Here is a 19,208-nt window from a genome sequence, read left to right on the forward strand (position 1 = left end):
AATTGACTTTATTAAACTAGATAGCAAATGCATCATCCTCAATACATGGTTATCATTTATTGAGATTCGGACCAGACCATGGTCAATTACGACAAGAGAGTTCTCTTCACATTTGCACCCGACAGAATGACCTCCCAATTACTTCGACCTCCCGGGAATGCCGCTGTCAGGGTCACACTCTCGCCCTTGAAGACAGTCACATAATTATCAGACCAGAATACCGGGGTGATCTCCTCCTGCGTGTCCTTGTTGATGGCTGACAGGTGCATGAACACGGCAGGGGTGGCTGAAGGATTCTTCAAGACTACCTGCACCTGGGACAGGCCGTCCTTGGCGGGCAGCCGCTTCAGCGATGCAGTCACAGCAGCAGTCGGCATCGATATCAGTGCCTTGTAGTCGACGTACTTTGTAACGGGAGTGTAATACCAGTCTGAATTCTCCCAGTCCAGGACATCGTTCTTCGCGGACAACCAGTATACATTGCGGCTGAGGATGGCTCCTGTACTGGGGTTCTTGAGCACCAGCCGGAGGAATGCGACGTCCTTGATCTGAGTAACGGCCTTGACTGGGATGACCCTCTTGGAGGCGGTAGGTGTGGTATCAATCGTGACCTCCTGGTTGAAGAGCGATTTGCCATGCCGATCAACAAGGTCAACAGAGACGATGCGAGGCCCTTTCTTCTCAAGGGAGCGATTGATCAGGTAGACTGCACGCTCCTCGTAGTCATACGCCACGTGTTCCATTCTTCCACCGATCTTGGTTCCGAAATATGCCCCTGCAGGACTCAAATAATAGTCAAACAGCTGCCAGTGCAGATTCGGCCATGCGCTATTCAACATCCAGTATATGACTCCGGTGGCCGGACGGGAGGCATTCTGGCGCACAGAGAACGCTTCGAATTCTGCACGCGTGGCCTCATAGTCCATCATCTGCACCTTGAGGAGATAATCCTCCAGGCTGCCTGGGGCGCCGTACCGCGCAAAGAGAGCTTTGTTATACAGAGCGCGGTTATAGAAGGACGAGTCATACCGCGACATATGGTACTGGTTCTGATCGGGGTTCTTCCACAAGGAATCCAAGTCCTTTGGCGACAGAAACTTTCGCAGGCTGGTCAACTCGGGCGTTCCCACCCCAGCACCCTCTTCTGACCCGAATCCAAATGCGGCACCCAGCTGATCGCCATAGAAATAATTCGGGGGGACCCAGTCATACGGGCCGTCCATCTTCATACCAGACGGTCCGAGAACTTTAGGGTATCCCCGTTTGCTGGCGGACGCGATAATCGGCACCGGCCAGTCCATGCGATGCAGCGCATCGAGGTAGATCTTGGTTGCACGGTCGTTGGGCCAAAAATCGGATCCAATTAGAAAGGCTAGCATGGACGGATGGGTCTGCATCATGGCAGCTTCGTGGAGCATGGACGCATTGGCAATGGGGTAGTCCTTCTCGGTCCATTTTTCGCCGCTGGCTTCATCATTGTACTGTGCCTGTCAGTATTCCGCGTTGTTGAAGCACGGGCAAGTGAACTTACATCCCATCCCTCCCATTTGTCGCAACACTCCCATCCGGCAATGACCATCAATCCCATTTCATCTGCCAGATCGTATAACTCTGGATGCTCCTGCTTGCCCTCCAGTCGGACAGTGTTCAGCCCCATGTCGAGCATATACTGGAAGATATTCCGCACACGAGTGGCATCGAACCGGAGAAACAAATCAGGCGAGTACCCTCCCCCGAGAACTAGGAATGGCGAGCCGTTCACGGTAAACGCTGTGTCGTTATGAGAATTTACATGAGAGTCTACGTGGCGAATGCCAAACCGCCTTGGAAGCGCAACATCCGAGACCTGATCCTTGCCCACTGTCGCATTGACATTGACCGTGTACAAGGGCTGGGACCCCCATTGCGCCGGCCACCACACCTTAGGCTTTTCGATTCTGACAGTCATAGGTATGGTCTTTGTTTCATGTGGTTGGAGAGAGAATCGCTGGGAAAGCACAAGGCTCTCAGTGTCAGACTGGATGGACCCCTGTACAGTACCGGTGACCGTCTCATCCTCATGGTTCGTCACATCCACGAGAACATTCACCGTAACGGGCTTTCCATCAGGCTTTCTGAAGTCGGTGAGTACCCGCGGCGACGAGATCGACACCGGCCCCGTCTTTGAGATCATGACATCCCGCCATAGACCGGTGCCATTGTCCGCTGGGTACGGATTCCAATCCACAAACCCCTGCGCGAAATCCCGGAGATAGTTCGTCGGATACGCCTGGATGAGCAGCGCGTTTGCGTCAACACGCAGGTATTTTGTGATGTCGTACGTGTGACCGCCGTACGATCCCTGCTGAACCGAGCTCGGTGCAACCAGCACCCCGTTGACGTATATATCCGCCTTGGAGGTGATGCCATGCGTGTGAAGCAGATAATGCTCTCCTTGGCGGATCTTGTTCTTGATCAACAGCTCATGTCTGTATAGCCAAGGCGCGTCGAACTTGGCAGCGTCGCCGGTTTTGGTTTCCATGTTGTTGGAGTAGAACAGGGTCGTGTCGTCGTAGACGCCGTTCTCAAGTAAACCCGCCATGACGGTCGCCCGCGCCCCAACCTGATACCAGGAAGAGTCGTCATTCCCTGGGAGCGACCATGCAGAGACGTTGGACACCGCAAGGGAAGACTGCAGTCGCCATTGACTGAGCGTGGTCGTATCCCCTGCCGTCTCGCCGATCCCGTCGACAACGGTCACGCCAAAGGCCGCCACATATAGACCATACAACAAGATGATCCAATCCATTTTGAACGTGATTGAATTGTTGCTACTACCAAAGCCTTCGAGAGGGAAGAGGGAGAGATATATACCATCGAGGATCAGTCTGCAAACTGCCGGCGGAGATTTCGAAGATCTCCGGTTTCACCGTTGATTCTGCAGATCACACGGTCCTTGCATGGAGCTCTCACTGTGGCTTGTGATAGGCTGAGACTCATGTAACCATGGTAGTTTAAATGGGAGTCAGTTGAATGGCCGAATCCTGATCGGGTCAAGCGAGTGCCATAGTTACATCAGGCACTTGGGGGCCAAACATCCACGGTTGAACGAGGCGCATCCTTGCGAGTATGGATCTAGTCCATTGATTTCATGAGATACTGAATGTATTATCTCGTACATAGAGTCAGAAGGGAGGAATTCCAAAGCTGCCACAGAATTACTTAGTGACTCGTTTACAATTAGCAAATTCATAATCCCCTCCGGGTCCATGGACTCTCTTGTTTACTCTACATTAAGCTGCTTCTCTGCCTTTGATATTGCCTATACTTCCATAGACTGCTATATAGTACCTCTCCCCCTCTTTCTAATAGCTGCTATATCCCTACCTCGTGCTTGATCGTCCAAATATGATTATATGCCATTACTGCAATTTCCCAAAACAAGAACCTGGGGAAATCCCCACTAAAACTGGATGATTGGGGTCTAGCCGAATCGGGACCCCGCATTTATATTTATGACTCTTCCTGCTCAGAACCCAAAATGAAGCTCTCAATTACTCACCCAGAAATTGATTCTCGTATACTGCAGATCGCAATGGCATCGTCATCTCCGACCCTCAAAGAAAATATCAGGAAGGCCTACGACAATGTAGCAGTCAAGTACGCAGAATGGACGAAATCCAGCTACCCTACCCGCGTCCAATATCTGCAGAAGCTGCTCGCATGCCTTCCGCCCGCACCAGTGGAAAAGTCGGTTCTCGAGTTAGGCTGCGGGTCAGGCCAGCCGTGCACTGCGATCCTTGCTTCAGACCCTGCCATGAAAGTCACGGCGAACGATATCTCTCCTGTGCAGCTTGCCCTTGCCAAAGAGCATCTCCCCTCTGCAAATGTGGCTCTTATCGAGGGAGACATGATGGAGCTGTCGTTTGGAGATCACAGTTTCGACGCCGTCATTGCAATGTATTCGATCCTGCACTTGCCGAAGGAGGAACAAGTGACTCTCCTAAAAAGGATCTACAAGTGGTTGAAGCCTGGAGCCTTGTTTCTGGGGAGTTTTGCGGCAGGACTCAAGGAAGAGGACTTGTTTGATAAGCACTGGTTGGATGGGACTGATGGGGAGATGTTTTGGAGTGGCTGGGGAGAGGAGAGGACCTGTGAGATAGTCTCGTTAATCGGATATGAGCTGATTCTCAGGGAGGTTGTCGCTGAGATTGAGGAAGAGAAGGGAGAAGGAAGAGAAATTCCCTTTCTGTGGGTCCTGGGGAAGAAGCCAGATAATTAATCAGGTGGGGATAGTTCGTCCGACCTTCTACAGCCTCCTGGAACGATGATTGTCCAGTGTTAGGCAAGTATTCACTCACTGACCTCTAGCTTGGCGACTGCTCGAGGTCAATCCAAGCAAGTTTCCAAGGAAATTTCCAAGGAAGTTTTCAAGGAACAGTAGAAGAGGATCAATTGCAAAACTAGAATGCTCTCTGGAAGAGCTAGTTGCGATAAGAGCACATGGTTCGACTTTATTCTGAGTGTATAAAGATTTTCGTAAGGACAGACTCGCCTTTCTCGAGCTACAATGGCGCGACGTCGGCATTGCACCTGTTTGGACCGCAGAGTATAAGGTTAAAGAAGGAACTGGCCTGTCGGTTCAACGAACATCGCTCTTTCGTCGCTTTGCGCCGGCTTTCGGGCTGTTTTTTCCAACTGTCCTTGTTGCTCGGTCCGGCGTCAAGAACGGATTGGGCCTGTTGTACTCTGATATGTCAGACATTTCAGGGGATCCGGGGGCGCTTTGGCCCCGGGGAGTATTTGAGATATCGTGCGCTCTGTGACGGCTGACTGGGCGCTTCTCGGAGGGCGGTTCTTCTGTATCTGGCATCTCCTTTTCACTGGCTGCTTCAGGAGGAATCCTCAGTGCTGGAGATTTCGAAACTGTCCTAGTGGCCTTCTTGTGCGGTGGCTGGGGAATGGTGTGGGCTTTTGGAGTGTAGCTCAATCCGCTCCTGATCCTGCAATAGGCAAATATGCAAGAGATAACATAGCTCAGAACGGATGCGCGAGAAGCATTGCTCGAGAGCAAGAGCGAGAGCACCAACAGCAAAAGCAAATGCAAATGTGTCATCGGGGCCCACAAAAAGGATGCGAGGCGTTTCAATCCCTCGCAGCCGTCAATGAGAGTCAAAGCACTATTCCCCAAGAGCGGCCACATCAAGAACATGACTTGACGGTGAAACCCCCAGCCAATCCTCATGCGACATTCGTACTCGAAATAATCGAGATCTGTCACGTCAGTCCATGCTTTCAAGCGCAGCCGGAGGCATTTTTGACATGAGCTGAAGCCAATGTCGCTGTCCCGACATTCAGCGCGGGGGCACCTGGGGTGGCTAAAACGTTCCCCTCCCAGAAGACGAAGTCTATCCCTCCAGAAAGGCAGAAGTTGGGCATTCTCGTCATACGGACTGAGCTGCAGCCAGCGGGACCAGCAGTTCAAGATCTCCAAGGCCTCGGTCCAGCTTCCAGTACAGTATTCTCGGTGGCGCGTACCGCAAATGCATTTGTATGAATAATTCATATTGGCGAGTTCAGCGAGCGCCAATGACTCTAACCGCCCGTGCCAAGGAACTGACATTCCTCGGGGCACCCCATCGATCACTGTGAAGGTTCGGTGCCCGCACTGACTTTGATGCCGTTTCCCGCGCTTCAATGGCGTTGCAGATTTTCCCACTTTGAAATATCCCGCCTCGTCGCTCTGATCAGCGAATAGATAGGCATACCCTTTTTCGTCATTCGTGGCAGTCTTCAGGATCACCTCCTTGATATTGGTTTCCAGCTCCCAGATCGGCATTGGTCGCACAGACGCCGCGGGGGTCCCTTCGACAGGTCGCCCTGTGTCACGGCTCTCCGGAGAGGTACCGCCATTTTGACCGTCAATTGGCATGATGGGATGCCTATGAGTCGCGTCGTCCGCTGTAGCATTGAGATCGGATTAGTGCACGGTCCGATAATGACTTGGTCCAAAGAGGGATCCCCACCTGGATCGCTCAGATTCATGCCCGATTCTGTAATATTCTCAACATGATCCGGCTGTTTAACGCTGCTGTTTACTTGAGAACGATTTACATGCCCACTATGACGTGTGAGCCTCTGTGCCCGAGGGGAGGGCGAAGGACTATTGTCGGATAGCTGGCGAACCGATTCACAAAGCGTCTCCGTGTCCGAGGCATCCGGCCCATCAGAATCCGATATAAGTATGGGGTTCTCCATAGAATTACCCGATTCTGGGGGTGTGACCAGAATGGGATACAAAGCAGCTGATGGGGGGGTCGCTGGTGTGTCGTCGGACATTATGGATGGTGATTTGGTCGATCTAAAAAAAAAAAAAAATTCAAGCTCTGCGAACCAGCGGTCGAGAGAGGGAGGAATATATGCGTCCAGCTGTGCGACGCAATCCCAACTCCATCTCTTGCAAAAGCACCACAACCCCTGACAGGGCTATTAATCGCCCATAGCGCAGCTCAGCCTTGATGCATAGCACCGCCCAAGTTGCGGCTTACATACCTGTCTAAAGCAGCCCAGGAACGCCATTTCAGGTCAAAATGATCAATACCAGCGCCAGGGACAGTTTTAGGACGAAAAACCCTTGTCGCATGCTGCAGTAGGCCAAGGATATATCCAGTCATGCGCCACACGAGAATTCGTAGACATGTCAGTTCACAGTTAGTGTGTTGGCGCTACTGCGTGTACTCTGCCCTGTGTTTTGAATTGACGGGGGTTGGTTCTTAGTTTGTCACTAATGCTTGCTAGTTGAGAGGCTGGGGTGCAGTTCAGGGAGTCCTGTTTAATTCATATGCAGATTACTCCAGACAGCACTACTCTGTAATCTCTGACGGCAGTGTGGCCTGGACGGAAAGGCCCTTATCTTTGGTTAATTAGATTCTGATCTCGTGCAGGGCAGTTTGGTTGAGACCCTTGTAGTCTGAACTCCGACGAACCCCCACCTGCAAGACGAACTGTGTGACCATAAACCGGGAGAATCCTCCGGAATCCGGATATATGTAGTGTAATCAAACCTCGGATTTCTCCGTTAAGCCAGACATTCCGCGCCAGAGATCTATCGTGAGGTTATCCATTGTCATTTCTGGTCACATGAATGGATGCCCCTTTCACGCCGATAAACAAATCAAAGATACTTTGAGCGGGCAGAATCTCATGGCTCAGACAAGAACCATGAGTTCTAATTTTCGCTTTGGTGGCCAACAGCTAGATAACGGCCTGGTTGGATCGGTTTCTTGTCTGCGTGATGCCGCTAAGATTCCAAATCTGCCACAGGGCAAGTATCTATTGACCATCTACCACAGTAAAGGCATGATTTACAGCAACCAATCAGTAGCCCGGTAGCTTACAACTCAGCCTCGTTCGCATGCGCCTTAAAAGGGCCGGCGGCTGGATACAAACTTGCAGCTCCTCCCGATCACCATTTCATTTCTGAAATTATGTGCCATTGACTTCTTGTCCCATATGTCTATCCTTCTGAAATTACGACAGAGTTTGTGCCGATACTGTTCATGGCCGAGAGTCTTGGGGCTGCAGCGTCAATTGTAGGGATTGTTTCGCTCGCGGGGCAGATTTGCAGTGGGGTCCAGCAACTCTACGCCTTTGTGGACTCTGTCAAACAGGCTCCGTCGGACTTTCAGAACATCAAAAATGACATGCTACTCATAGAGAGGCTCGTAGGGCGTATGGCCGACGACTGCACCGGCCTCCCGGAGTATCTGGACAATGACATTCTCAAGTCCTCCCTTGAGCTGTGCCTGTCTCGCATTACCCGACTGTTGACAATCATCCAATCACTCGATCCCTCGAGCCAGAAGAATCGACCCATCAATTTGATAAAGGCAACCGTGAAAAAGGCGAGGGTTGCGGAGTTTGTAAAAGAGTTGGACAGTGCGAAGATGACTTTGATGCTAGTGTATCAACATCATACCCAGTCAGTTGTGGCCACCGAAATCTATTCCTGTTGGTCTTACTGACACGGCCCGCACAGGACATTACGCCCTCTAGGTATGAGCCAACTGGCCTGCCGTTCGACGAGCAATGCACAACCGATGGAGCAAAAAAAGCTCAGTACACAGATGGTAAAGTTCGGTCAATCGTGCAGCAACACGTCGGAAGTAATATACGCTTTTTGGCTCGGCAGCTTGTCCGTCAAGTCTCAAACAGTCACACGAAGACCAGCAAATCAAAAACCAGACACGGCAGCGACCGAGTATCGATCCGAGAAAAAGACGTTTACTCTGAAATCAACAGGATGGTGGTCGTCTCGCATCATCGAGCTGCAAGCTATCCGACAAGCGAGTCACTGGACGTTCAACCTACGACCATGGCAAGTAGTCAGTCCTGATTCTTTATTGTTTGCCTTTTGCAGGGAGGGAGATTTACGCAACATCCAACGACTCTTTAGTAAAGGCCTGGCCTCGCCTTTTGATATAACACCTGACGGTGACATGGCATTGCATGTTTGTATTTCGCAGTCATGATTGGCACTGGTGAGATGCTGATTATTCTGACAGTTTGCGGCCTTGTCGGGAAACCCGGAATTGGTGGCATTCCTTCTGTACAATGGAGCAGATGCACATGTCGAAAATACATCAGGAGAGTAAGCAGGTCCATATCCATTGCGCCGTCAATGACCAACGAAATATCAGGAACGCTCTTCATCTCGCAATGATTAGTCCTCGGGAAGAAGAACATGTGGAACTGGCCCGGTTGCTAGTGGAAAAAGGGCAAGTTGATCCCATGGGATCAGTAAGACAAACCGGCGTCGTACACTCATATGCCGGTCCGGTGGAGGCCTTCAGGTACCTCATCCACCAAGATGAGTTTCTCGTCGACCCGGAAGAGCGAAACCGTAGTGGAAGAACAATCTTGCACCATCAGATCTTCCATCGACTCTATTACGGGGAGTCCTTCGAGCGGATCCAGGTTCTTTTCGCTGCTGGTCACCATCTTTCCGGAGGCCACATTGATGGCGACCCGATCTATGACGGCTATTCCGCGCTGCATTGCGCTGCTCATGTCTGGGCTACTGCAAAACTCAGAGAGGGCGAGCACACAGCGCGGCAAAGTGAGCTGGTTCTGCGGAGGCTTTTGACTACAGGAGAGGGTATACATCGAATAAGCAGCCGAGGTTACACCGCTTTAACGACTATCGGCGAGATGATCCACTTTTGTAACAGAAGCCCGGCGCTGAATCAGGAGATTATCGCTGCATGGCTCAATCTGCTTTCGGAGGCAGGACACGACGTAGAGGCCTACTGCCTGACGGAATGCACCCTTGAGAGAAAGAGACAGGAGACTTCAAGATCGGCTTTTCCTAGGTTTCTTATCGTCTTCGAAAAGATAGAAGGAGTGCAGAGACTTAATAGCATGCGGATATCGATCTCCTCACTGGAACAGGTGATTGAAGTGGAAGATGAGGATGAAGAAGCCCCGAAAATTGAGAGCACACGAGCATTGTCATCCCACGTCGTTCCCAGTTTTCGGGAAAGGCGTACTGACGCAATGTTTCCAAATCGTTCAGTCTCTTTGGGTCTGAGGAAGCAAATATTTGCCTTCGTGATGTTCATATTGTTCATATTGCTTCTTCGTCAGACCTAGACTAGGACTGGAGGAAGAATGTTTATACACTAGCAACAATTACAAGTGAATTGTATGATCCTCTCCGTAACTTATATCTATAATCACAGAAGCAGTAAATGTAGAATAGACAATTGTAAAAGGATGACAAAAGGGGAGAAACCAAGCGAATCCAATCTGACAACAACGGCCGGTCCGTCTAGACACCACCGAACCCTAACCACGGACGTTCAAACAATAAGGTCTACTTCCTATGAACCCGGCAAAGTCCAGCATCATCCCAATCCTCACTCCCCACTCCCTTCCGAGCAATGAAAAGACCACTGGGATCCCATTTCTGCTTGATGCGATACAGTCGCGGATAGTTGCTTCCCCAGAACTCAGTCTGGAAATCTGGCTCGTAGGCATTGGCCTCATTCATATAGGACCCCATCTTCTTTCCCTCGACAGCCTTGAGAATTGGCATCTCAACGTCAGTCAGGCGGCGAATGATAGCATCCCGTTGAGCGAGGGTGGCAGACGGCGGCCAGGCGCGACCAAAATCGATATGGGTCGCTGCTTTTCTCCAGGCCGGATTCAAAGCGCTGTCGATAGTCCGTCCGTTTTTGGTGACAAGTCCTCCGGCGACGATGTGGCCGGTGATACCTTGTCCGGGATCGAACTTGATCTTCTGTAGAGCGGAGACCAGTTTCTTTGGGCCGTCGCTTGAAACAAGCAAATCGTGGGAGAATAGCCTTGAACCTAGGATAGTGTTATGGCCAGTTTGGTCTTCCCTTGCGGGAAGGAGGAGATCGGAGAGAAGAGTATGGATATCGGGGAAGGCCAGCGACTCGTATTCCGTAAAGACACCGGAGGTTTCGTTCAGCTTGGATCTGAAAGGCGCGAAGAGACGATCCATCATTGCTGTGCTGCTTTGATTTGCAGCCATGAGTATGATTGACAGTGACGAGACATTCAATGTCTTGTCCACCGGCATGTTGGGAGTCATCCAATAGTAGCCCCCGGCGTGGTCATTGATGGCTGGTAAAGCAGCATGGAAATCCGTCATCACCTGCCAGAAATTGGGATCCCCGGCCATGGTGCTGACATTGAGATTGCCAAAGACAACTGGAACCTCGTCAAAGGTGCGCAGGGTCACTGCCACAACAACACCAAAGGTGCCCCCTCCTCCGCCGCGAAGAGCCCAGAAGAGGTCGGTGTTCCGATAGTTGTTCGCAATAACCAGGTGGCCCTATGAGGAGGTTAGCCCGCATTCTTAACGTCAGGATGTGCACCTACAGTAGCAGCCACGACGGTATATTCGAGTACATTATCCGTGGACATGCCCTTCCAGGGCCCCAAGAAAGAGTGCCCTCCTCCCTGGATATACCCACCCGCAGCGCCAACAGTGTGTGAAAGACCAGCAACCACTGTCTTGCCTTTCTTTCCAGCAGCAGGATATAGCTCCTGCAAGCTGACACCAGCCCCAATTGTGATGGCGGAACCCTCTGATATGTTACTCGGAGCACCGCTCGGTCTGAAGTTGTCACTGAAATGGATATCCTTCATTCCATTAGTAAGGATCTGGAGTGACTGCGGCGCCGTTGAGCGACCAAGAAAGTCATGCCCAGAGTTCTTGATCGCAAGGCGAAGATTGTGTCTCTTGGCGAACCGAACAGCTTCTTGGATGTGGGATGCTTTCTCGGCCACGACAGAGTATAAAGAAACCCTCCCCTGACCGCAAGGCCCCTGAGGGTTTATAATCGAGCAGGTCTGGTTATGTTCCAACCACGAGTCCCAGTTTTCCCACTGAACGGCGCCGGGCTGCGCGGCTCGCCAGGTGGAATTATACCATTGCTTGGTGACAAGGTCGCAGGCTTCGGAGTCTCCTTCATGGCAGGGGGCAGCCACCGGCCGAACGGCGAAGAGATTACCATCAACGGAGCTGTTAAGGGCATTCCACTCTTGTGGAGAGGGCCAACAGGGCTCGTGGGGTCTGCAACGACAGGAGGAATTCGAACTGGCAAGAGCCAGTGCAGCAAAAGTGAGACTCAGTAACGCTTTCATCGCAGCTGCTATCTTGTAGATATGCTTCAGCTATGTTGAAGAATGATGGGAAACGTTGACAGCCATGATGACAGTTCGCTTATATATATACTACCGATAGAGTTGTCATCTATGTAGCGAGTACGACGACCCATGGATCCTAACATGCGCACTGCCTGGCCTTCGTACTCGCTAACGTTCAGGAGGTCAACTAGGAAATAAAGCACCAAACACAGTAGTCTGTCTGATCGATCATTCAGCTGAAAGGCATCAGAAGCAGGCTGATCGGCGTCACCGTCCGTTCGCTCGTATTCGACTGCGCTGTCACAGAGGGTTTGGTGGATGAGGCTGACATAGTGGGTCATACTCTAAAATGACTCTATTTGGATAAGATTATCCTTAGCCTTTGCCTTGAACCATTGACCGTCAGCCACAGGCAGAGCTTGAGTCCTTGGCCAAGCAAGGCTGCAAGATTCGCACTTAGACCGATTTGCACTGCCCTGTCATTTTCAACCGAATACGACCAATTTCTTTCATTGGCATAGTACAATTGCTGGAGCCACGGAAATGATTGCAGACCCTAGGGCTGCGTAAGCTGACTATCCAGGGGGCGCAGATCAGGCAATTGATCATCCAGTTGCTAGAAAGGTTTTCCTGGCAGCCTACATATGTTCTCACTATTGGGTTAATCTAAGGGCACTTAACTCTATCACAAGGTTAGTGTGACAGCTGGCCGTCACCATAGTTTGGGCTGGACGGCAGAGTTTGTCTTCAAACTTCCCAGGTCAACGCAGCACACACAATCTCTATCATAAAGAACAAATCAAAAAGTACGGGGACGAAATTCATAGCCAGTCTCATGGTCAATTACGGAGATCCCAGAAGGGTGTCGGACTCAAGTGCTGGAGCATTAGAGGTGTACATACTGAACGCAAACTATCGGAATGCTGATAGCAGTATTAGTATTGTTCGTTGCATCGTCAACCTAGATCAGAGTGGCAGGAGAGATTTGTAATATCATAGGCCTGAGCTCTATTCTCTTTTCATTTCTTTTTTCCTTCGAGCTACGTGTGACAGTATCGCTATGGCCAAACACTGATTGGAACAGCAAAATCCACTGAACTGGTTACTGCCAAAGAGCTGGACGGTGTGATTTCTAGCTAATGAGCTCTTGTACATGGAGACATGTCAAATCGCTGTCGTCACGCGGGAAGTTTCAGACCAGTCACCTCTTCACAAGCCTTGACCACCTTCTCCTGCAGGTTGATGTCCTCCGAAGCTGGCAACGGACGTCCAAGTACTCTCTTTGGCTCAAAATACTTTCCGGTCAGGTTTTGGTCGTAATCCCCCTCTGCCAACATCACGTAGGTATCTACCCCATCTTCCAGTTTATCAGGTGCCCCTTCGCCCCCGAGCTTGGTGGCTATCCAGCCTGGGTGTACACTGACCACGGAGGTATCTTTATACCTTCTGGCCACGGCATTTGCAAGCAGAAGGACATGCAATTTCGAGTCACAGTATGCCGGGAAGTCCTGGAATCTTCCTTCGCCGCGCTTGAACCAGAAAATATCCTCCACACTAGCGTCACCCTGGCGGTGCAACTGCGAAGAGATGAATACCAGCCGCTTAGGACGACGCAACAAGCAGGTCAGGATATATGGTGCCACCACGTTGACAAACACCATGGCGGGGATACCGGTGTCGGGAGTCTTGCGGAACGGCCCGTACAGCATGCCGGCGTTGAGAATGACAGCATCAAATTGGCCGATCGCGTTGGCTTCATCGGCAAGCCGGCGGGTTTCAGCCAGATTCGATAAATCGGCAATGAGCACTCCCGCAGCGCCGGGACAGGCGGCTTTCGCATCAGCAGCGCGCTTCTCGTTGCGCGCGTGCAGGTAGACGGTGTGGCCACGGTTCGCCAGTTGGCGTGCGGCCTCGAGACCCAGGCCGTCAGCGGAGCCGGTGATGAGCACACGGACCATGTTGGGTAAGTGTCGTGTAGCTGATGTCAAGTGGTTGATAGGCATCGAGGGATGGATGGTCTCCACTGATGCTCGTGGAGGAAAGGGGGAAGTTGAATCAGAAAGAGGCTTGCCGGACTATATATACCCACTGCCCTAGCTCTTCTACTTTCAGCCGTTAATGCTTCAACATCCGATGAGGTAAAATTAACCTTGACAATGCTTAATACCAATATTGCCGGCTGACAAATTGACTGGCATGGTCCCCGGATTTAGATGCTGTTAAGTCCGACTGTCCCCAAGGTTGAGTTTCTTATTTTGTCTACCCTGGGGGATTTTACAGTTCTATTAGCGATTGTTGTGCCTTCAATGGGGTTGTATATTGGCAGCCCATAGTGATCGGAGTAAAAAACAGATTGAGGATATTATCCAAGTCTCAACATTCTTACCCGATATGTCTGCACTACATGGGAAGATCACGGATGCAATCGTCAGCACTCTATCCTGTGGCAAATCTCCTCTGTCTTATCTCCGTGATCAATTTAAGTATCGGACCACGGATGGAAACTAATGACGTATGGCAAGCGCACCTTGATATCTGACGGATGAGCTGATTCTTCTGGAATATTATGTAGCCTCATTTCTGTGCTTCCGGTAGCCCCATTATATGCAGACTGTCACCGCTTAGCATCCGAGGCCTGTGGTGACAAGGATATCTAGGCACATTATTAGTGAACCAAACATCTCGACGGATTGCGAAAGTACTTCGAGGACGATGTACCAGGCGATCCTTCAAGATGGGACATTTGGAGGGCTGGAATGCAGCAGGATGGATACTTCGCTGACAGTGACCTTGTTCGTCTTATGTTAAACGGGGGCAAGAACGTTTGATAAGCGTAGCTATCATTACCTTAGCATGCCACTGATGTTGCCAGGGGTTTTCGGCGCCAGGAATATCCCAAAGTCATGGAAGCCATTGAGAGGCTCGGGATTGAACAAGGGACGGCAATCGCAGCTGGCGACTCTGAAGGAGTTGTGTAGGCTTAGACGGAGAGGAAATTGTAATTGTGCTTGTCACAATGATGTAACTACTACAAGACAGCCATTAGTAGTCTGATCGAGCAGCCCTTTGAATATCAAATCTTCCTAGCCGCATGCACATGCGAAACGAAGGTGTTGAAGCCATCCACCATTAAGAACATCAATTGGTAATGGCGTCCTTCAATCCGAATATACCTGTCCGGGGCAATCCCTTCCTCGACATCCCCTCCGACATAGACGCCCACCCTTTCCGCTTAGTATGGGAGGATATCTGCTCCGTTTCCTATCTAGCCAGACTGCTACCGTCCATCTTTTTACCTGTTCTACCTCTAGGATCTGGACCTCTCGATGAGCTCTACCCGAATTGCCACAATCTATGCGGCGTTTCTTTGCATGTTATACTCATTATCAGCCAGGTGTTCCTAACTCTATCGCTACCAGTTGCTCTGGCAATCTGTTGGATATTCCCGACTGGTGTACATATAGCATTTATTGCAGCATTTACCTTTTTCACGATGGTAATAGTCCGGCTCCTGAATGGGCCGCCAACAGGCAGGTCCCTGATCGGTATTCCGCAAACAAGGGATCCGGTCAACGACGAAACCGAGCCGTGGTTTTTTATCAACGGAATAGCCACCGGGTATTCAGTATCCAGCCAGGAAAGAACCCCTGCTGATTGATACAGGAAGCACTGGCACCAATCGAACCTAACCGCCCTGGCAGACACGTTCGGCCGGCAAATCGTGGGCATCCACAATCCAACGTACGTACACCTTCCTGGTAACGTACATTGCTAAACAGCCACTACAGGAAGGGCGTGATCCTCGATCTCGTTGAATGCCTCATCCAGCGTGATCTCGAGTACAAAACAGCTGACATCCGGCAAGGACGGGCGCAACTTCGCGCCGCGCTCGCCGCATCTACTACGAAGAAAGCTGTTCTCATCGTCCATTCGCAAGGCGGGATTGTCGCGTCCTCGATCATCGACTGGCTATATGGCGAGCTGAGCCAATCCCAGATACAGAAACTAGAGATATACACCTTCGGCAACGCAGCGAGGCAGTTCCGCAACCCGCCGCTGCACGAGCTGCACCACAACGATCCGGCTGGAACGACACCCCGGAGACAGATTCAAGGGGAGCGAGCAATCCGGAATATCGAACACTACGCAAACACCAAGGACTTTGTGGCGAATATCGGGGCGTTGCAGTTCACGGCGTCTGCGGGCGCGTATTCAAATGCGAGTGTGTTCTCTGGGACTGTCTTTATCCGGGAGGGATCAGGGCATTTGTTTAATATGCATTATTTGCATCCGATGTTCGGGGAGCATAGTGCGTTTATGGAGAGTACGGTCGATGTGCGGCCTCGGAATGGGCCGGGGAAGACTGTCTCCATGCGCATGAGGGAATTGTCTAGGCTCTACAACTATAAGAATGGGAGGAGTCCGGAGGATGAGGATGCCATGTGAGTAAGGGTCTTTGTTGAGTACACTAAAGCGTTCAGCCACCAGTTTTTTGGATAACTATGTAGCTGCTAGTGCAGTGCGCACGTCTTTCGCATTACCTAGCATAGGAGACCATAACGTAATAGGTTTTATTCCATCTTATGAGGAATCACAATGTTGAATATGAAAAAATTGTCTAACCCGCAACCTTGCCATTGTTGCGAATTCAGCCTACAAGGGAATATATCCTGAACACGGGTAATATGCCTCCAGATTCGAGATTCGAGGCGAAGGATTGTAAACTAACGCTACGATCCTGTCGTTTGTCTTTATGAGGCTGTCTTCATGAAGTTGAATTATGTCTACAGGCGGACTCAGTTACATGCATATCTGAGCGATTAATGGAAGGTGCTTTCATTCTTAACGGTGGAGAGGCCGTTCTTCTAATGTACATTCTGATACTATCTGGATGAATGCAATGTATATGGCGTAATAAAACATTAGAAAGGTGCCCTGCCTAACGATGACCTGGGGACAAGCCCTCATTCAAGATCATTACGGCAGAGGCCTCCTCAAGATGATAGATAGCCATTTTGCCACCCACGCACCACATCGGCAGTCACAGCTTTGGAGTAATTAACACCTGGTGTGTTCGGAAACGAGCCCTCCAATACAGGAAGGGGCATTTGCTTCCACACCTCTTGGATGCGCCTAGCAGAGGCAAGAAATCTCTGCTGGATTTCAGCGAGGTTACCAGGGACGACGAGCTTGAAGTCGCGTTTCCGAAACTCCCCGTTTACAAGGACGTGCTCCACATCCCCGGGGTTAGAGTGCAGTATCACCGCTGCCACCGGGTCAACCCAACCCAGCATATTCGGTGAGGTACCGTCAAAGACGACGAGGTCAGCCTTTGCGCCTTCGACAAGTACACCAATGTCTGGACGACGCAGTGCAAGCCCGCCCGCACGAGTTGCCAATAAGAATGCTTGTTCGACAGACATGGGGTTATTGGGAGGAATGTCCCAACAGTCGAGGACCTGAGCGTACAGGCGAAGCCTCACCTCCTGCAGCCACATGCGCGCTTGTCCGACGATATCGGCGCTGTAGGTGAAGTGGGTGTCGATTCCCAGAGAGGATTGGTCCATAATGTACGGGCTGCTTGGGTGGTCGTGTCCATAGTGTCGCTCTGATTCCCCAGTGATGGAAATATATTGGTTTGTTGAGCGAAGCAGCTCGGCGTCCTTCACTGTCAGGTAAGAGGCGTGGGAAAAGACAATTGGGATAGATGTGTTGAGAAAGTTGTACTGATTGACCAGTTCAGGGCTATTTGCGTCTGTTTATATCTGTGTCAGTGATTGCAGAGAAGCTTGAGGTGGTTGGGTTCATACAACTCCAAGGACCGCCAAGGTAGTGTATTGTGAATGCAGAAACGTTTTGCGACCTGAAATAAAGTCAGCCCTGCGTATCTCAATCGAGGAAGCCTCGTACAATGCCAAGGAGGTGATCTGCTCAATCTCGGCAGCATCTTCCAATGCGAAGTTATCATAAGCAATCCCTAGCGACACAGTGTCGCTCTTTCGCCATGGACCATGCTCGGCAATGCGAAGGAAATCGGCAATCTGATCCTCTCGGGTATAATTGGAAGCCCAGGTCGCGTCGCTGAGATTATGAAAGGCATAGCACCACCAGGTCCTGGCTCCGCTGTCCACCGAGGCTCGGAGGCCAGCCAGTGCAGTCTCACTAGACCAAGTATGATGCGCATGGTCCAGGATGGAAGTTACCCCGCTGTTAAGAGATTCGTACAGCCCAGTCAACTGGCCTATATATACATCCTCTGGGGTGAAGATCTTCTTGGCCGGTGAGAATTCACTATATCGCGCAAAGTATTCCGCCAGACTGGTGTTCGAACCCAATGTTTTAAAGGCCGTCTGCCAGGCATGTCGATGAGTGTCCACAAACCCAGGGGTGATTATCTTGCCGTCGGACGGTATAACGGTGGTATTAGCCGGGCGTTGAAGATGCTCTGACGCTGGCATGATTGCTGCAATGGTGTCCCCGGTGACAAGCACGGAGGCATTGCGGATCACCCGTAAAGTCTCACTAGTTTTGTCGAAGGAAATGACCGCAGCTGCGTCTTGGAAGAGAATCGATGCTTTGGCTAGGCAAATGCCAGCGTACAGGAATAACTGAAGGCATAGAAGAATTTTGGTTGACATCTTGGTCAGAAGCATTTCCGTGCTCATATACATCCGGAGGTGACTATTGCAGAGCTGATAATGACAGGGATAGGAGCCCTAACCATCTTTATAACTACGTGACTGACCTTGACTTGGTGCTTCTAGCTGGAATAAATCTTGGTTCTCAAATCAATTCTACAATGTTGCATAAGCACGTTGATGGATGCAAAATCATGTGCCAAAGTTTGTCAGCCTTTACTAAATTCACGAATTGTCTACGCAGCTCTGCTTTGTTTGATGACTGTGACCTACTCCCGCTTATAGTCTCCTACTAGAGATGGAAACAAATGATTATTAATTAATGTAGGGGAAAAGCTCCCGAGTACTGAATTCCAGAAGTACACCATGACGAAAAGTGGCAGACTTCGTTCCGCAGGGCCCGCGCGGGCCGACTACCGCTGGCCGCGCCTGTTGTGCGAGAGGAAATAGAGGCATTTCCTGATAGTGAGCAAGCATGTATTTAGACTCGGATCAGTAGTGATGATAGTTGCTAGTTGTTCAAAATTTAATGGCAGAGCAGCGGCCATACAGGTCGGAAGCATACGATTTAGACAGAACTCTCGTACCGCTAAAATCATACAGCATGCAGCTAAGCGGGAAGATGAATGCAGGACTCGACAACAGCCGGTCTATCGAAGAAACCCGTCGGATTGAGCATGACTTGTCAGTGACGTTGGAGAGGGAGTATATGGTTAGTTTTGAGACGGATCCCTTCAGGGACCCTCGAAACATCGGCTACACAAGGAAATGGCGGCCATTGTGGTGATTGTCTCTCTGGGGTCACTCTGCGTGTATGCATACCCCCTATTGACTTCACTGTGAGCCTTTAGTTGATGCGCTCTAGGACGTGCACGTCATCTATGTATGCAATGACGTCCCAGCAACTCACAG

The 19,208-nt window shown here is 50.7% G+C and overlaps 8 protein-coding genes across 8 annotated transcripts; 3 read left to right on the forward strand and 5 right to left on the reverse strand.

Annotated features, from left to right (window-relative positions):
- Positions 1–86: 86 nt before the first annotated feature.
- Positions 87–2,788, reverse strand: AFUA_4G00390 (putative glycosyl hydrolase; the record flags this gene model as incomplete). The annotated part of the gene is made up of 2 exons (XM_741324.1): positions 87–1,481; positions 1,532–2,788. The coding sequence occupies 2 exons, from the start codon at positions 2,786–2,788 to the stop codon at positions 87–89; spliced, it is 2,652 nt and encodes an 883-aa protein (XP_746417.1).
- A 680-nt stretch (positions 2,789–3,468) lies between these two features.
- AFUA_4G00400 (class I SAM-dependent methyltransferase) lies at positions 3,469–4,588 on the forward strand. Its single transcript, XM_741323.2, has one exon. The coding sequence runs from the start codon at positions 3,521–3,523 to the stop codon at positions 4,259–4,261; it is 741 nt and encodes a 246-aa protein (XP_746416.2). The 5' UTR covers positions 3,469–3,520; the 3' UTR covers positions 4,262–4,588.
- Positions 4,589–4,621: 33 nt separating this feature from the next.
- Positions 4,622–6,735, reverse strand: AFUA_4G00410 (GIY-YIG nuclease family protein; the record flags this gene model as incomplete). Its single annotated transcript, XM_741322.2, has 1 exon — positions 4,622–6,735. The coding sequence occupies exon 1, from the start codon at positions 5,909–5,911 to the stop codon at positions 4,622–4,624; it is 1,290 nt and encodes a 429-aa protein (XP_746415.1). The 5' UTR covers positions 5,912–6,735.
- A 219-nt stretch (positions 6,736–6,954) lies between these two features.
- Positions 6,955–9,630, forward strand: AFUA_4G00420 (ankyrin repeat domain-containing protein; the record flags this gene model as incomplete). Its single annotated transcript, XM_077804491.1, has 4 exons — positions 6,955–7,960; positions 8,018–8,489; positions 8,544–8,629; positions 8,679–9,630. Exons 1-4 carry the CDS (start codon positions 7,539–7,541, stop codon positions 9,628–9,630), a joined length of 1,932 nt encoding a protein of 643 aa, XP_077660639.1. The 5' UTR covers positions 6,955–7,538.
- Positions 9,631–9,853: 223 nt separating this feature from the next.
- AFUA_4G00430 (FAD-dependent oxidoreductase) lies at positions 9,854–11,999 on the reverse strand (the record flags this gene model as incomplete). Its single annotated transcript, XM_741320.1, has 3 exons — positions 9,854–10,840; positions 10,888–11,608; positions 11,800–11,999. 3 exons carry the CDS (start codon positions 11,997–11,999, stop codon positions 9,854–9,856), a joined length of 1,908 nt encoding a protein of 635 aa, XP_746413.1.
- A 114-nt stretch (positions 12,000–12,113) lies between these two features.
- Positions 12,114–13,781, reverse strand: AFUA_4G00440 (SDR family NAD(P)-dependent oxidoreductase). The gene has a single exon (XM_741319.2). It carries the CDS (start codon positions 13,659–13,661, stop codon positions 12,837–12,839), a length of 825 nt encoding a protein of 274 aa, XP_746412.1. The 5' UTR covers positions 13,662–13,781; the 3' UTR covers positions 12,114–12,836.
- A 1,025-nt stretch (positions 13,782–14,806) lies between these two features.
- On the forward strand, positions 14,807–16,104 carry AFUA_4G00450 (uncharacterized protein; the record flags this gene model as incomplete). Its single annotated transcript, XM_741318.1, has 2 exons — positions 14,807–14,940; positions 15,447–16,104. 2 exons carry the CDS (start codon positions 14,807–14,809, stop codon positions 16,102–16,104), a joined length of 792 nt encoding a protein of 263 aa, XP_746411.1.
- Positions 16,105–16,480: 376 nt separating this feature from the next.
- AFUA_4G00460 (uncharacterized protein) lies at positions 16,481–18,499 on the reverse strand. The gene is made up of 3 exons (XM_077804492.1): positions 17,569–18,499; positions 17,469–17,521; positions 16,481–17,413 (listed from the first exon to the last, which is right to left on the reverse strand). The coding sequence occupies exons 1-3, from the start codon at positions 18,327–18,329 to the stop codon at positions 16,653–16,655; spliced, it is 1,575 nt and encodes a 524-aa protein (XP_077660640.1). The 5' UTR covers positions 18,330–18,499; the 3' UTR covers positions 16,481–16,652.
- Between the last annotated feature and the right edge of the window lie 709 nt (positions 18,500–19,208).

This window comes from Aspergillus fumigatus, chromosome 4, assembly GCF_000002655.1.
Source record: "Aspergillus fumigatus Af293 chromosome 4, whole genome shotgun sequence".
NCBI lineage: Eukaryota > Fungi > Ascomycota > Eurotiomycetes > Eurotiales > Aspergillaceae > Aspergillus > Aspergillus fumigatus.

Excerpts from the sequence above, each read along its gene's own strand:
- AFUA_4G00460 (XM_077804492.1), bottom strand. The coding sequence starts at position 18,329 with ATGTATATGAGCACGGAAATGCTTCTGACCAAGATGTCAACCAAAATT. Across the intron at positions 17,522-17,568 it reads CAGATCACCTCCTTGGCATT|GTCGCAAAACGTTTCTGCAT; the intron begins GTACGAGGCTTC and ends ACTTTATTTCAG. Across the intron at positions 17,414-17,468 it reads CCTTGGCGGTCCTTGGAGTT|ACGCAAATAGCCCTGAACTG; the intron begins GTATGAACCCAA and ends AGATATAAACAG.
- AFUA_4G00400 (XM_741323.2), top strand. The coding sequence starts at position 3,521 with ATGAAGCTCTCAATTACTCACCCAGAAATTGATTCTCGTATACTGCAG.
- AFUA_4G00440 (XM_741319.2), bottom strand. The coding sequence starts at position 13,661 with ATGCCTATCAACCACTTGACATCAGCTACACGACACTTACCCAACATG.